At 55.7% G+C, this 16,909-nt stretch overlaps 1 protein-coding gene across 2 annotated transcripts in view; it reads right to left on the bottom strand.

Annotated features, from left to right (window-relative positions):
- The window catches only part of PPP2R2C (protein phosphatase 2 regulatory subunit Bgamma), a 127,197-nt gene that overhangs the window by 14,026 nt on the left and 96,262 nt on the right, over window positions 1-16,909 (bottom strand). For both annotated transcript variants that reach the window (XM_044226240.1, XM_044226241.1), the window contains exons 6-7: window positions 12,001-12,165; window positions 1,081-1,250 (exon numbers count right to left, since the gene is read on the bottom strand). In XM_044226240.1, coding sequence (XP_044082175.1) covers window positions 1,081-1,250; window positions 12,001-12,165 — 335 coding nt within the window. The remainder of the gene's footprint in view (window positions 1-1,080; window positions 1,251-12,000; window positions 12,166-16,909) is intronic.

Genomic DNA, 16,909 nt, shown 5'->3' on the forward strand with positions numbered 1-16,909 from the left:
ATCTCTAGACTCTGACATCTCCTGAGGGTCAGAGGAGATGCTGATCCCTCCCTGGGGCAGGCAGTGTGAAGAGAGGCCTGGGAGACAACTGGGCAGGACCTCCGGTAAACACGTGGCTTGCAATGGGGCTGCCACCAGGAGCCGTGACAGACCTTCCATGAGCCCTTCCCAGGAAGGGATCAGATACACCTGTGGGCATATGACCTCCAGACTGAGCTCCCGGTCTCTCCCGGAAGCTCTGTTCCCTTCCCAGTGAGCCCCCCCCTGCCCCCCAGCCTCCCAGGACACCCCTTACCCCAGGCCCCAGAAGGGAGGGAGGACAGGAAAGGGGCTGGAGGGCTCTGCATCCAACACCGTCCAGCTGCAAGGCAGGTCCCAATAGTCCTGGCCTCTTGGCACCCAGGTCCCCTTCCTGCCCAGTAGAGCTGATGGCACTCCCTTTGCGGGGACAATAAGGAACAGAGGTAACAAACAGAAGTGTGTGACCCCCTGTGGCCACCTAGTACTTGGTGACACAGTGAGGGTTTGCCTGGGCTTCTGGTGGAGACTTGCTCTAATCCCATGAATTCCCATGAATTTTGTTTTCTATCCCTAAGAGATCTGGGTAGCTCAAAACACAAAGCTGATGGATAATGCCTTTCTGGGGTGGGGGGGTTCCCCTGCTTCAGCTGAAGTGCCTGGTTTCCATGGCTTGTGGCTAAGGATCTAGAAACAGAGTATGCCCCCTATCCCAGCCCCACGCTCAGGAGGGGTGCTCCCCAGGGGGTAGGGGGAGGGCAGGACTTCTCCCGACTTAACCTGGACTATAGACCCCAGCTCCGAGGAAGGACCACGTCTGTACCTTTAGTCACCCGAACCCTCAAACTGTGCCAAGGCTGATGCTCACCCTTGTTCCCCTGGGCTCCGGATCACAGAGGCCAGCAAGTGGACTGCCTGATTTCCTAAACCTTACTGTCTTCGTCTCCCGTACAGGGATATGAACGCCACCTCTGCAGCCAGGGATGTCCCCTCCGGGGGGATTGCGGGCACAGGGGATGGAGGCTGGGAGGGGCTCCGGTCTGTCTGGGCTGCAGCTCCTACCTGGTAGGTCTCTATGGGCCTCGCCTCCATGTTCAGGTCCCAGACTTTGACTGTGAGATAATCCCGGGTGAGCATGTACCGGCCACTGTGGCTGAACTTCACATCCGACACAGAGGAGATGATCTCGGAGAAGAAGGAGCGGTTACTGGGGTCCTCAGGCTCTTCGAATACTGTGGAGACAGAGAACAGATGGCCATCACCAGGCTGCTCGGCCCCATGGGCCAGAATAACCAACAACTCTGTTTCTATCCTGGGTCTCGCTGAGCAGTCCTTCCTTCATTCATTCATCAAACCTGTAACTGACCACCTGTCAGGCTGGGGGGTCTGAGCAACCTTCTGAGAAGGGAAGGAGCAGCTTCTGGAACAACGGTTATTGAACATCTAGTCTCAGCCAGATTCTGTGATGAGCCCTACTGCACGTTACCTCGTCTAACCGCCTGATAAAAACGTCTGCTCAGTCCCACCATCACTCCCATTTCATAGCCAGGAACACTGAGGCATCAAGGGCTAAAAGCCACGCCCAAGGCGCTGAGCTAGAAGAAAGCTTCAGAGTGGGGATTTGAACCAAGAGCGGCACTGGCTGTGGTGTACTCTGCTGCCACCTACTGGTGATCCTGAGCGCCAGGACCAAGAGGTGTCCTAACATTCTCACACACACTGGGCAGTATCCTGGAAAAAGCTGGGCACTGCTTGTGGCCCCGGACTTCTGCCCATGCGGCACTGAGCGGTCGCAGCTGAGCCCTGGTGGCAGGCACGTTTGGTTCGGCTGCCGCGGGGATTGTAGCAAAATCACATCTTGCTGCCCAGATGGAGCTGGCGTCCCAGGTGCCCTTTGCCCCCCACCTCTTATGGTCTCAGACCACATGCTCCACATAGGAAGCTGCTTACATGGCTCCTGAAGGTGACAGCTTGCTGCCCCTACCGGACCATCCCACTGGGGGACAGAAGGCCCAGTGAGTGGTTCCCCAGGCAGCGCCCCCTCTCTGCTGTCCCTGAGAACCGAGCCTTCCTGACACACAGAGGTTCCCACATAGCAGGACTAGCTCTTCGGGACCCAGTCTGTTGCTGGCTGTCTCACCAGTTTGCCCACCAATGTCCTCACTGGCTAATCGGATCCCACAGGGGCCCTGGGGCAGGGTGGGGACCAAACTTGCCAAGCATCGTCACCTTAGCTAACCAAGCTAACCAAGCATTAGCTCCTTAGGAGCTGGGCTGGGCCCAGGGAGCCGGGAAGAGGATGTAGTGGTGGGCTGACAGCTATCTTCCAGCCCGTCTGGAAGGAATTAAACATCTGACAACCTTTCCAGCTGTCCCCATGGAAACCGGCCAAGTGGCTGCTCCTTCTGCTGGCCCCCAAGCCCCCCGATCTGAAATAGGAAAGCTGAGAGCCCATCACATGTCCCGAGAGGCTCACAAGCATGCCCTGCCTGCCGGCCCCTCCCGATCCCAAAGTCCCCCATCCTACTTCCTAGCATCATCCCAGCCCCATATCCCGCCATTCAGGACCCCTATCTCCCTCCTGTCCCAGGCGATGCGGTTCCTGCCACGAGGGGTCAGAAGAAAAGATGAGTTATAAAGATATAAAACGTGGTCTGCCTCTTTCACCCCAGCTTTGCACCCCAGGCCTACCCTGGAGGTTTCCTCTAGCCAGCCTCCACCCAAACCCCCAGGGGTGGCCCATCTCACTTCACCCCTGCACGGGGCAGAGCAGCCGGCAGGCCATGCAGCGTAGGTCGGCAGGGGGCTGGGGGGGGGTACCAGAATTACAGAGGAGTGTCTGCACTGGATGTCACAGAGCCATGGACCGTGTCCCCTGCCAGCTTCAAGGAGCAAGACACCACAAAGGTCAAAGCCTGAGAGGATGCTCTAATCGATAGTGGAAGATAGAAACACCAAATGGCCCTCTGTCACCTCAGCTCTGGCTGCACGTGGACATTTCTGATGACTCCTTAAGCCCAAGAGGACCAGAGCTGCACGCAATGACTGAAGGGACACTGACAGGCGTGGGAAGACTATACATAGGAGTTCTTTTTATTTTTCACACATTCCTGTGAAATCTTTGAAACCACTATTTTTTTTTTGGCAAAAGGTTGACGAAGGTCATCTTCTGCGTCGATCCTGTCCCCCCTCCCCCGGCCTCACCACCACAGGCAAGCCGCATGTCCCCCCAGAGCATTAATCACAGGTGAGGGAGTCCCCCCTCTAACTGACAGAATCACTCAGGACATTCACAGTAATTACTGCTGCCAAGGGTTTACAGAAATGCATCCTAGAGCCCCTGTCGCTGTGATGGGCTCAATCCCACCTCTCCCCCGCTGCCCTAATTATGTTCAGGTTGGAGGACTCTGAATCCCCAGAAATGCCTTACTTCTTTTTAATGATTTTGCATAATTAAGACCCCTGTGGCCCCAGCTGGTTCCCTGACAAACACATCCTCCTGTCTTGGTGCCCCATGGCGTTGCCTCTGGCACATAGTGGGGAGGGGGGAGAAGCCCCCCCCACTCCCCAAAATGAGGCAAAGGTGTCCTGGGGAGCCCAGCTCTGCACCCAAAGAATGGGAAGGTGAAGTCAGAAGTGGCATGATGACCTTCCTCTCCAGCCTCACATGCAGCTGATGATGTTGCTCTTGGTTAAAGCCCTCCATGGCTCCCACTGCCCACAGGACCAAGACTCAGACTCCTACACGGAGCTGATAAGCTCCTTCCTAATGCGGCCCTCACCAACCTGCTTCTCCAGTCACCCTCCAACCGCCTTTCTGCCAGGGCCCCAGCGCCTCAAAAAGGGTGAGGCAAGCAAGGCCCATAGGGTTGCACACTGAACAACTCACCATCAGGGTCACCTTAAATGAATGCCTTTCAGTGCTCTGCCCTCCCGTACCAGGCAGCAGAACAGAGCAGAGTTCTACATGCCCATAGGCAAGCCCCTGGCCCAGCTTCCCTGGCCTGGAGAACAAAGCATGATGGGACCTCTGGAAGAAATAGCTGGGAGTTATTCATTATAAAACTGCTCAGTTTTGGGGCGCCTGGGTGGCTCAGTGGGTTAAAGCCTCTGCCTTCAGCTCGGGTCATGATCCCAGGGTCCTGGGATCGAGCCCCACGTCGGGCTCTCTGCTTAGCGAGGAGCCTGCTCCTCCTCTCTCTCTGTCTGCCTCTCTGCCTATTTGTGGTCTCTGTCAAATAAATGAATAAAACCTTTAAAAAAAACTGCTCTGTTTTACTGAGCAGTATCTACTCAGTAAAATTGTGTGGCTATTTTTGTAACATTTTCTCATTGGTTTTCTTTCCCTGAAATCTCCGTTCCCAGTTTTAGTTCTTGTCCTTCCTACCAACTCCTATACATCCTTCCGAACCCCAACTCGAATGCCCTATTCTATGTGTATCTTGTCCAAATGTTCTCCAAAGAAACAAAAGGGTCACCCTTGCTGCCCACACAGCCTGGGGTGCCCTCCCGGATGGCATCAGCAGGATATGTTGTCACTTCATGGGACTTGGAGCTTCATGGGACTGTGAGCTCTTGGGGCATCTGAGCATCCCTGCCCAGCCCGGAGCCTTACTAGAGCCCAGCCCTACTCACAGAGTGAAGTTTCGGTACTGCCTGCCCATCCCACCTCTTCTCTGTGCCCTTCCTGATACATATCTTCCTCAACCTGATCCAATCCCACTGAAGCTTCTAGGCCCAGCAGAGAAGCCTGTATCTGTTAGAAATGCCCCCAGCTCTTGCTTTGGATCCCTTTGGGTAGCACGTTCTCCATCCCACTCCTGTCGGGGTCTCTGACTGCAGGTGGGGGAGGTGAAGGTGAAACAGTGCAGGCAGAATTGATCCAATGAGGACAGGGTGAAGGAGGGATCAGAGTTAGAGGGTAGAACTACCCTGGCTTGAGCCACACCAGCAGGGACAACTATGCAAGCCAGTAAGGCCTTGGAGAGAAATGGACAGACATACAGGAGAGGGGCTTTGCCAGGGAGTATAGGAAGATGTGGACCTGAAGGAGCCAAGAGGGTCCTGCCCCGTCGTTGCTCGCAGCGGCCCCAGAATCAGGTCCCCCCTCTGCTCTGATATTAGACAAGAACAGCCGTGGAATGATGAGCACATGTCCAGGCTAGCCCCACCTTGGGCTCTAGGAGGAGCCCAGGCTAGCCTTGCTGGGCAGAGCTCCAGGAGGAGCTGGGAGGGGTCTGTGCAGCAGCAGAGGGAAAAGAGTTGGATTGTGGATCACAGGGCACGCCGGAGGACCGTAAGTCTGGTGCCTCTTCAAGGCCACTGCTGGGGTCAGGACCTCCTGCATGACTGCCTCCCTGTCCCTGCCCCCCAGCAACACCCCCTCCCACCGCCAGGAAGGTAGAGGGCATGCCCACTGGAGATGAGCAGAGCGTCACTACAAGGTGGTGGGCACAATGAGTGCTCGCTGGTGAAGAGTTGACAACTGTCATTCTCTGCTAATGACCGTCCCCTGCTTGGCACTGTTTGATGAACACCACTGGACAAAACAAAATCCAAGCCTCACTGAGGTCCTGGTCCTGCATGATCTACCCCCACCTCTCTGTCTTGGCACCCATCAGCCCCGCCTTCTCCCCACTGCAGCCAGACTCCTCTCACCCGCTGGGGCCCTCAGCCCTGCCTTCTGCCCCCACTCTTCCCAGGCTCCTTGGCTCTCTTTCATTCTTTGAGGTGCAGAGAGGCCTCCTGGGACCACCTTAATGGAGAGCCAGCTGCAGCAGGGGGACACCCTCAGAAACTTGCCCCGCTTCGATGCTCCCATTTACTTGGCAGTCAGTTTGCCTCTCTCTCCACTCAGCTCGGTAAGGGCCAAGCCAGCAGGCTGGAACTTGCGTGGGGAGGCAGGACCTGACAGCCTTCCCTCCTCCACTATGCCCACCCTGCTCTGAGCATCAGCTGCCCCCCACCCTACTCCTACCTCACCAGCAGTTTATCCCCCGCTCAGTAGCCAGAGGGATCCTGTCCAACACAGCCAGGCTGGGTCACTCCCAGCTCAAACGCCCTTGAGGCTCCTGGCCTTTTGGAGGAAACCAGAGCTCCTGCGTCTCTGTAAAGTGCTTTGATCGCGGTCCCACACACTTCTCTGCCCTCACCCCGCACCTCTGCCTGCTTTGCTCTTGCCTTTGCACGGGGTCCCCTCTGTTGGAGACATTTTACTTGGCTCTGCATCTAGATATCTGGAGCCGCCCGGCAGCGGGTGGCTGGGTCTGGTCCTTCTACCCCAGATCCATTATCAGGAGTGAGTTCTGGGAGTCTAGTCACCCCACCCCCCAGGACCCTTTCAATGAACCTGGCTCACCCACAGTACCTGTCAGAGTTCCTAAATCTCAGAGAAGATGAAGTGAGAAATGGTACACATTTACAAGCATGGGACTCTGGGAGCCTCTATCCTAGCTCACCCTAGCTGAGTGACCTTGGGAGAACACCTTAACCTCTCTGTGCCGCTGATGTGGGGAACAATAATGACGCCTATAGACGTCCTAATCTCCAGAATGTGTTACCTCACATGGCAAAGACTGCAGATGTGATTAGGGAAGGATCTGGAGATGCAGAGGTTATCCTGGGTTCTCCAGTAACCACCAAGGTCCTCATGAGAAAGACATAGGAAGGTCAAAGGCGGAAGAGGGCGATGAAATGACGGAGCAGAGGGTGGCGTGCCGCACCTGGAGATGGAGGGAGGGCCACGAGCCACAGGACACAGTGGCCTCTAGAAGCCCGAGAAGTCCAGAGAGCAGAATGTCCCCTGATGCCTCTGGAAGAAAGGCAGCCCCGTCTGATTTCTAGACCTCTGCCCTCCAGAAGTGTAAAAATACAGGTTTGTGTTGTTTTATGCTATGAAATTTGTGACAACGTGTGACAGCAGCTTACACCACCCCCCACCACCACTCCCAGTTGTGTGCTCTATGTCTATGTCTGTGGCTGAACAGCCAAGTGCCTCCATCACTGGGCAGCTCGGAGGATTTATGGAGACGTGATCTCAGAAGAGCAGTGCCCGGCACGTAGCCAGCAGCCCACACGTCAGCCGGGCTGCTGCTGCCCCTGCTCCCAGCCAGCACATCCCAGGGGTCCCACGAGGGGCAGCGGCTGACATGATGCCCTGTTCTAGCAACCCCTGGGGCCCCAGCCCAGCACACTGCTCTGCTCTGTGCCGTCAAAAGCAGAAATAACTATTTTGAGGCATCACGGAGGATGTTTCCATGGTTACCCTGTCATAATGACTAGTAGACAAAAGACGCGAATCTCCACGGCTTCGGAGGAAGACAGTGAGGCCGTGGGCTGGGCAGCTGCGTGGCCCAAGCACCCCAGTTCCGCCCCTGACAGAGCACCTGGGGAAGCCACCACACCGTGCTGTGCCTCAGTTTCCTTAGCTGTCCCAGGGCAGAAATCAACACCCACTTGTGGCCCAGGATACTCTTCATCCAGTGAATGGAGAGTCCCGGGTTTAGCTCTTGGGAGGATGACCTCATCCAGGGGCCCCTGCCCGCCACGCCTGAGTCTGGGGCACCCAGATCAACCGACCGACACGAGATATTAAGGAAGAAATATAATCTCTGGGGCTCTTTAAAGACTCAGTTTGAACCATTTGTGTTCTGATCTGAAACAGCCACACCGGCCTCCTGCCATCTGGCTGTGGCTGCCTGCCTGACTCCCCCGGAGGGCTAAGAGCTGGCGGGATCCCATGCCGGTGAAGCTGACACCCCATCCACTCGCTACCAATGGCAAGTGCAGGAAAACAAGCCAGAGGGAGCACTTGGCGGGAAAAGGCTGCGAGTGATCCCTCTACCAGCATTAAAGGGCAGGCGTCGGCACACGATATCGAGTTGGAGAACGAAGAAAAGTTCTGGAAAAAATTTAAAATACAACGTCTATATTCCATTTAGCAAACCTGTATAAACCATCCACCAAATCCAATCTACATACGAGTTTCACTAAGACTTCAAGTTAGAGGTTAAACTAACCATTCTGGTCAAAGAGGGAGCGCGGCGGCCCAGCTCGTCTGACAAGAGTAGAAGAATCCTAATAAAATTGGGCAAAGAGAGTGCCAAAAAAAATTAAAAAAAAAAAGACATTTGAATACCAACTTCCAACTTCATTTATGAATGTTTATGCAAAAAGCAGAATTTTTGCATTTATGCAAAAAAATGTCTGGGCCACAGCTCAACCCCTGGGGTCGATGGGGGGAAGGAAGATATCATGGTGGTCAGAAGCCACAGTGACCCTCCCTTCATGCCTGGGCCCTGCAAAAGCTTTCTGGAACCTCCGTGGGCTCTGGGGGGGGCAACTCTGAAGTTGGTATGTTCCCGGAGGCCCTGGGAGAGGAGGCGAGAAACACAAATGGAGCCGAGTCATCCAAGATGAAGTTCGAGTTCTCGCACTCTGGAGTTTGTGGGCTGATTCACACGCGCTGCAGGCACATACCACCCCCAACCCCAGGCACGTGACAGCTACGGGCCCAGAATCCGCCCGTGTGTGCCACCCCAGTAGTGATGGCTAGCCTTGTGGGTGGCTGCACGCTCAGACCCCTGGGGGGCCAGATGACGAAAGCCAAGAGGGACTGACTGCCCACCACCAGCCCGCCCGAGAAACGTCATTCAAACAGTGTGGGGTGCATGAAGCTGTCTCTCAACTCCCCAGATACCACCAGCCTCCGCGCACACACACCTGCTTCCTGATTCAGAGTTGAAATCCAAGCTAAAACGCAAAAACACAGACAGATGTAGAAAACACGATTATCACTTGTCAGCGCCCACCACGCAGGGACTATCTCTTGGCATATTTCTTTCCCCCTTTTTCTGTTTCAGTTTTTTTTAGGGGGTGGGGATAGTCTTTGCCTTACTTTCTTACCCCCATCAGACATTTTAACATAATCATTTCCTCGTGTCATGGAAAATCTTCTGAATCAAGATTCTAAATGACTGAACGACACCGGAGTATACAGACGGCATTATCATTCACTTGTCACTTGCTCTGCTGGACTTGTAGAATGCTGAATTTGGCCCCTATAAGAAAGGCTGGCCTGGGAGGCCTGGGTGGCTCAGTGGGTTAAGCCTTTGCCTTCGGCCCAGGTCATGATTTCAGGGTCCTGGGATCGAGCCCCACATCGGGCTCTCTACTCGGCAGGGAGCCTGCTTCCCCCTTTCTCTCTTCCTGCCTCTCTGCCTACTTGTGATCTCTCTGTCAAATAAAAAAATAAAATCTTAAAAAGAAAGAAAGAAAGAAAGAAAGGCTGGCCCATGAAGTCTCATCCTGCACCCTTCCCATGGGGCTTGCATGGGCTCAATGGAGCCCAGACTCTTCCCCAACCTTGTTCTGTGCCAGTTGGACCCAGAGCTGCACATAGGTAAGTCTCCAGGCCACCTGTGGCCTGAGATACAGAATAATGGCCCCCAGGGTGATCTGCCCCCTAATCCACAGCACCTGGGAATATGTTCTGTTATGTGTCAAAGGGGAAACTAAGATCACCGATCAGCCAAATGCTCCAGGTGGGCCCAATGGAATCCCCAGGGTCCTTAAAAGGGGAAGGGGAGGCAGAAGCCAGAGAAGGGGAGGCATGGATTCCTCCTCACCAGAGCCTCCAGAAGGGACCAGCCCTGTCGACACCTTGACTTTTGTCAGCTCAGACCCGTATCAGACTTCAGAACTGCAAAACTGTAAGAGACAAAATACCTGTGTCCTGTTAAGCCATAAGTCTGTGGTGATCTGTTTGGGCAGCTCTTGGACCCCGATAGAGCCCTGGGTTGCTCCTTGGGGGCTGGGCGCCATCCACATGCACACCTGGGCTTCCTGTCCATCCAAACACTGACAGCTCTGCACCTTTATCTCCAGCTGGGACCCACCCTCCCTGGAGCCCAGCATGATCTCCCACGTACATGTCCAACACTGGCCCATTGGTCCCATCTCTGCTCCTGGCTGCTCTGCTCCCTGCAAGCCCATTGTCTGTCCCAGGATAGGACCCCACCTTCACCCACCGCACAAACAAAACCTCAGATGGAGTCATCGTGGTCCACACCCCACTTGGCACAGGCTGCCAGCTCAGCCTTCAAAGAACAGTTCCCAGAATTGGGGCTAACTCCCCCCTTGGCCATCCCACCCGGGGTGTGCTGTTTCTTCTCAATGAACCTTGGGGTGGGGCTCCTCCCACCTATTTCCACGCTGACCCCTCTATAATCTGTTCTTCTCAAACACACATCTCACGAGATCCTGCCCTACCCTCAACCCTCCGCAGGTGTCTGACCTCACTTAGAATAAAACGGGATCCTTCCCCTGACCTACGGGCTTTCTAAGTCACCCATCTCGCGTGCCTCTCTGACCTCAGCTCCCGACACCCTTCTCCTTGGTCACTGCACCTCAGGTCCCACCTCAGAGCCTGCAGTGTCTCCCTTCTAGAACATTCTTCCTCCCAGAGATTGCATGGCTCAGTGGCACCTCGGGGTGTCCGTTCCATTTTAACTTCTCCCTACGCCCTACTCCTCGGTGACTGTTGTTGCTATCTGTCACCACCCCCTGACATGACACGATACGACCCAGTGACGAGTTCATCGCCTGTCTACTAGCTCTTGCTACACCCACCATGGCAGAAAACATCTGGAGCATAGCAGGTGGTGTCCCGGCTCTGCTCAGAGGGCCATCTGCTCTCCCACCCTCGGGGCTGGCCTCTCAGCCCTCTGAATTTGCAAGTGCCAACTGCGCAAAGGGATGTGCCACCCAGTGAGGAAACCAGTGGGGAAGCCCTGGAGAGGCACAGCCGCGCAAATTGGCTTGCCTAGAAAAGAGCAGTGGGGGGAGATGTAAGGGGACCGGGCTTGGCCAAGGAGTGGGGAAGGGCCAGCAGCCGCAGAGGGTCCTGAGCTCCAGTCCCTGTGAGCCAGCCAACAGCCACCCTCTTGGGCTGCCCAAGGAAACCAGGCTCCCGAGGGGAGAAGAGTGATCCAGTCCCTCCCAACAGACCTTGCTAAAACTGCCTCCAGGGGCCCACTGGTCACTTATTAATTCATTCACTCAACAAATGCTTATTTCCAGATACTGTTGCAGGCTCTTGGGTAGAGACAGAGAAGAACCAAAGTCCCCACCCCCTGACTGGAGTCCTGTCTGTCCCTGTTCCCTGCTGCCACTGCAAGGTCACCCAGGGAGGACACCCTGGCCTGAGCCCTTGATCCTCTGCCTTCAGAGGCCTCTGGGAAACCCAGCACCAAGCAGCTCAGCCTGGAGAGTCCTGGGTTCAAGTTCTACCTCACCACTTGTCACTCTGGGTGACACTGGACCCAACCCTGGAGGCTCAGCTTCCTGTTTTGTGCAGCTCTCTGTCAGTGCTTGTGTGGGGATGAGACGATGTGGGTGACAGCTGTCTGGGTGCCTGGCTCAGCATGTCCAGTGAGGACAATGGAAGCTGTCCTGTCATGTTCCCTGGACCTTGCTCAGGCATCCCTCTCCCTGGCTGGCCCTGAGGTGGGTTCCAGCATGAGGAAGTGACCTCATGGAGCTCACAAGCTGCTGGGGGAGATGCCCCAGCCCACAGAAAATTCTTCAGGGTGTGGCCAGTCTGAGAGAAGGAAGCTCTGGGGACTCCAGGGGCACAGAGAAAGGGCCTGAACCAATGTGGAGGTCAGAGAAGGCTTCCTGGAGGAAGTTCCACCAGGAACTTGGTCGCCTGGAGGAAGGCGACCACTGAGTATGGTCCCTCCTTAGCTTCTGCCTCCCAGCTTACTCCTGGACCCTTGTTTTAGCAGCCTGGTCCCTGGATGCTGGGCAGCTCCTGTCTGGGGACTCAGAGGGGCAGTGGGTGGCAAGATCAGCTTCCCCCTGCTCCAGCCAGTGCAGGAGACACCTACGCCACTCCCACCCTCCCCGGGACACCAGCCCCAGGACAGGCGCTGTCCTGCCGCCCCCACTCTGTACCGGGTCCCAGCTGGTGTGGACACTTACGTTTGGAGTGCTTGTCACACAGAGCGGCTGCACGCATGTCGCAGAGACGCAGGGAGCCCTTGCTGCTGCTGTAGACAAAGAGGTTGCAGTGGTGGGGGTGAAACTCAGACGCTGTGATCACTTCCGTGAGGTCCTCCATATTGGCTGGCTTGATGTCCACGATGTCTGGCCCATCAAGGAAAGGGCAGAGAAGGCAGGGCACCCTCGCTGCTCTGCCTTCCCACCTACCCTGCGTCTGAGCCACATCTACATCCCCGAGACCCCTGGACAAAGCCCCAGACTTTGTAGCACCGAGCTACAGACCGGCATGTCCAACTGCCTGTGGGCTGCCCCCTCTGGATGCCATTCCCTGTCCCTGCAGCCTCCCCCCACCAACCTATGCCCTCTCCCTAGCCAGCACCCACCAGCTTCCCAGCCTCTCTTCCTCCCCCCATACCAGGTGCCGAGCAGAAGGCAAGGAGCATTTGGGGGCCTAGCACGTGCAGGGCTTCTGATGAACAATTTCAGTTCTCCCTGTCACTGATGCTTTGCACCTGGGGCTGAGTGTGTGGGGAACCCCACCCACCGGCACCCACTGCCCTTCTGTCCATGGCATCAAGACTTTCCTTTGGGGAAAAGGTTCTCTGCCTTTCTGGGTTCTCTGCCCTCATCTGTGCCTTCCACTCCACGAACAATCGCCAGGAGGGCTGAGCACGTGGCCTCGCAGGTGCCGGCACAGGGATTCCAGGCTTGAGACGCAGGACAATGCTGGGAGCAGCTGTGTCCTCTCTGCTGGGCTGGGTGGTGTGCAGAAGAGGGGCATGTTCGTGTTGCTGGGACAAGGGAAACCTGGAGCCTGCAGCTGGGGCAGACACCTTCAAAGACGGAGCGGAGGAAAAGACCCAGCAATGCTGTTTGAATCCTGAATTGGGATGTGCAGGAAGCCATGAGCCTTGTACAATTAAATATGGGAGTCAATAAATCCACTTTCTATTAGGATCAGGAATTCTGTTGCTTGCAAAGAAAGTATCCTTGGCAGATACTCTAGAGCCCAGAGAGGGTAAGCAACTTGCCCAGGATGGCTCAGCAGCAAGTAGTAAATCTACATTCCCAGCCATTGCTTATCGTCTACAATAGCAAATTCAAATCTGTTGGTGTAGCGTTCAAGGCCCGGCACAGCCCCTCTCCGCCTCTCCAGCTTTGGATCCAACTGGTCCCTGAGCCCTAAAGGTGCTTTCCTCGCTGACAGCGACATCCTGGTCTCTGGCGTCCCCAGTCCTGCGTGGGGGCTCTACCCAGCCTGTCCCCTGTAGCTGAAATGCCCTCTCCTCCCTCTGCATCTGTGTGTGGGCCCTGGAATCAGAGCCTGGGGTTCAAATCCCAGCTCTGCCACCTCTTCCCCATGCAATCAAGGGGAAGTTCCCCAGCTCTTCGTGCCTCTGTTTCTTCATCTGTAAAATGGGCCAACAGTTCTAACACAGTCGTACTGTTTAAACTACAGGAGTCCAAGCCCCTTGCTCACTGCTTGACACATCACAGAGCTCAGTGAATATCAAGGACTTTACTGCTTTTTGTTATCTGGAAAATACCGATTGAGACTCACCTGCCATCAGCCCTCCCTCCTCCTCCCACCCGCAGCCTTAATAAAGGGGCATTTTGTGACTTTTGCAAACAGGAGAGTTTCTAAAACAACACAAAAAAGTGTTGAAGCTGAGTGACCAGAAGCACTAAGGAGAGTCTGTATGCTCACACTCAAATACTGCTTCTGGAAACATCTCATTAACCAGAAACTTAGAATCACATAAAAATATAGAGGAGAAAGGAGCCTGGGCTGGTTTCCCAGGAAACTGCAGTTTTCTGGGACAATAAGAAGAGATTAAATCATAAAAAATGAGACTGAACAGTAAGAAAAAGCTGAGACTTCTGTGCTGCTAATTCCATCCTCATCCTTCAGGGGCTAAGCGCCTACATACTCCTGCTTGGGAACGGCTTCAGCTTCTCCCCCAACCTTAAAATGGTGTCTGGGGAAAAGGTGCGGCCGTTTGTGAAATGTCAGACACGTGAGTGCAGCACCTGTCTGATGCTTCTGCTTGGGGGAACTAAGTCCTCTCTGCCAAACTCGGGCCACAAAAGTCCAAGGAAGCTTGGGGACATGGAAATGCCCGGGCCTCAGGGAACCCAGCTGGGCTTGGAGACCCAGTGCATCACATATTAGGGGACACATGTTTGCACCGTGTTTCGTCGGGCTGCAACTTCTGGGGGAGCAGGAGTCGGTGGGATAAGGTGGAAACACCTTACCAACCACTCCAGCTTCCCTTCTGGGGCAGGGTAGGGGGACCTGTCCATGGGCACCACGGAACTCAGGGCAGCCGCGTCCTGATTGCTTCTCCCGAAGAATGGAGGGCAGAAGTGACAGGTGCCAGGCTTTCCTCCCCACCCCCAGGCTGAAAAGCTTTGAGAGTCAGCATGAGGTGTGCCATGACACCTTCCCCTCTGCAGGGGGGACCTGTACCCCAGGGGACCTGCTACAAAAGATATCTGAATTGTTTCAAGCTTCTGAGACTTTCCAGTGGTCTGTTTCTGGCCATAACCTACCCTCCCGACCCACTCAACATCTAAGCCCTCTTCCTTTTCTCACCTCGGAATGTTCTAGAATGCAGCTCAGTGGCGAAGGATCAGAGGTGTGACATCTGAGCTCCAATCACTCTGTGTCCACCAAATCCAAAACTCTTATGCACCCAACCACAACTGTTTTTCTGTTTATGACCGTCGTGAGTCACTGGCCACCCACATTTACTCAGTGTCTGGCTTGTAGAGAGAGAGGCCGACGCTCGTGAAAATCTGTTCACCAAGATGGGAAGACTGTGCGTCCCTGGGAAGGCAGTGCATTGGGGGGCTCAGAAGCCTCCTCCCCTGGACCCCAGGTGCTGCTCCTTGACCCACAAGGGGCCCAAGGCCAAGCGAACGGGTATGGCCTCTTTGCTCAAGTCCGGACTACATGCTTCCTGCAACCCCGTGGTCATGTGACCTTCCTGCCCCCATGGTCACGTAGCCTTAGAAAGACACTTGTCACTGGTTCAGAGCCACTCCGGGAACTCTGTATGGCCTCCTCTTAAGGCCCTTCACTATATCTACAAGTACTCTTTCTCTCAGTGAGGCCACACGTGCACACGACAGGGGATTTGCAAAAGTGGATGAACCCCCCAGCTGGTCGGGGGCCCCTGAGAACTGGGCCAGGGGTGCACAGGGAGCGTTCCACCCAACTCAAGGGGACGAAGCCCTTACAGGGAAGGCGAAGCGCAGGCTCAGGGAAAGGCCAGGCCCGGGGGGCAGGGAGGGGGTCCCTAACAAGGGCCATTAGAAGGGCCACCGCCCAGCAGCGCGTTAGGAATCCTTGCAGCATCTGTGCGAACGCTCCAGAGCACGGCGGAACCCAGGAAGCACACTGCGCCTGGGTTTCTGTGAGGTTCTCGGGAAGGCTGCCTTCCTTAGGTCCCCACTGCCTTCTGCCCACAGACCTGCTCATGCTTGGCTTTTGTGCCTTGTCCGCCCCGTGGGCTGGCCACTGGCACGCTACTTCCCGGCTGTGACCCCTCAAACCTCTCCAGCCGTAAGTGATGTGTACCCCGTCCCGTGGTGGAGGATGTGGTGGGGGGGGCTCAGGAAGGAAGAGCCGCGCTCTTGGGTCTTGGCAGAGGGGGCCCCGCCCGGGACTGACTGAGCTGGTTTCCACTGTCGGCAATGGCCCCCGTGATGGGGGCAAAGCAGAGCAGGGGTGAGAAGTGCACACTTCGGGCCGGAAGGGGTGTGTTCCCTGGAGCGCCAGGGTCTAGGGGGAGGTCTCTAGCTCCTCACAGCTTTGGGGTCCTGCCCCATATCTTACAATGAATCCCTTTTCCTTCCGGGCCCAAGTGTAAATGGGCAGATCGCTCTAGACCCAGGGCAGGCAGATGTCTGTAAAAGGCCCGAGAGTCAGCATTTTAGGCATAAGAGGCAGTAAGATCTCACCTCGACTGGTCAGCGCTGCGGCTCCACAGCCGAGCGGGTGCGGACAACATGCACGGGAGTGGCTGAGTGCCCTTAAAATGCGAGCCGGTGCTCTGACCCCCAGGGCTGTGCTTTGCTGGCTGCAGGCCCAGAAAAAGGACTGTGGTCTTGCTTTTGTAACAGTAACCTCCCTTCTTGACCCCCTGCAGGACCAGAGTGAGACAGAGCCCCACTGGCCTGACTGTGCCCTGTGAGCTCTGGCTCTTGCCGGGAGGAGTCAGCAAAGCTCTGAAACAGGCTTTTGTCCGCCCCACCCAGAGCAGAGTCTGCAGCTCTTGCTGTCAAGGACACTGCAAGGTACTCCAGGCGGGCCTTCTGCTGTGTCATCAGGTTTATAGGGATTTTTATAGAACCTCCTTCATCGCTTGCTGCCAAAGGGCCATGACTTTTTGGCAGCCAGCCAGGATCACATTGGTCCCTGGGCCGCATCACCACGATGTCCCACTTGGAGGGTCCCTGAAGTGTCGGGGAGAAGGTCACTGCAGCTCAGTGGCTCTCATTCCTCTAAGTTCACCTCTCAGCCGGATTCCCCCTCCACTACTGGGGATGGGTGGGGGGAGGTGGGCACAAGTGCCAAGGGCCATCACTCATCCACGGCCAAATCTCCTCCCGGCCATGAGATCAGTCAGGCCCATGAAAACGACAAATATCACTGGTTTATTTGGGAAGGAGCTCAAGTGAGGAACAGGGATGGAAACCATCCCGTAAACATCAAAGAAGCACACAGATACGAACTAACATCACGGCAGGCTTTAGGGACAGCGCCACGACCAGGGACTCTATAGAGATGCAGCCGCTGAAGCTGGAGACCCAGTCCACCCCTCAGAGAGCTGCTGAGTGCAGCCCCCAAACCTGCACCTGCCAGTCAGGTCCCTCCCATCCC

The sequence above is a fragment of the Neovison vison genome, chromosome 11, assembly GCF_020171115.1.
Source record: "Neovison vison isolate M4711 chromosome 11, ASM_NN_V1, whole genome shotgun sequence".
Classification (NCBI taxonomy): domain Eukaryota; kingdom Metazoa; phylum Chordata; class Mammalia; order Carnivora; family Mustelidae; genus Neogale; species Neogale vison.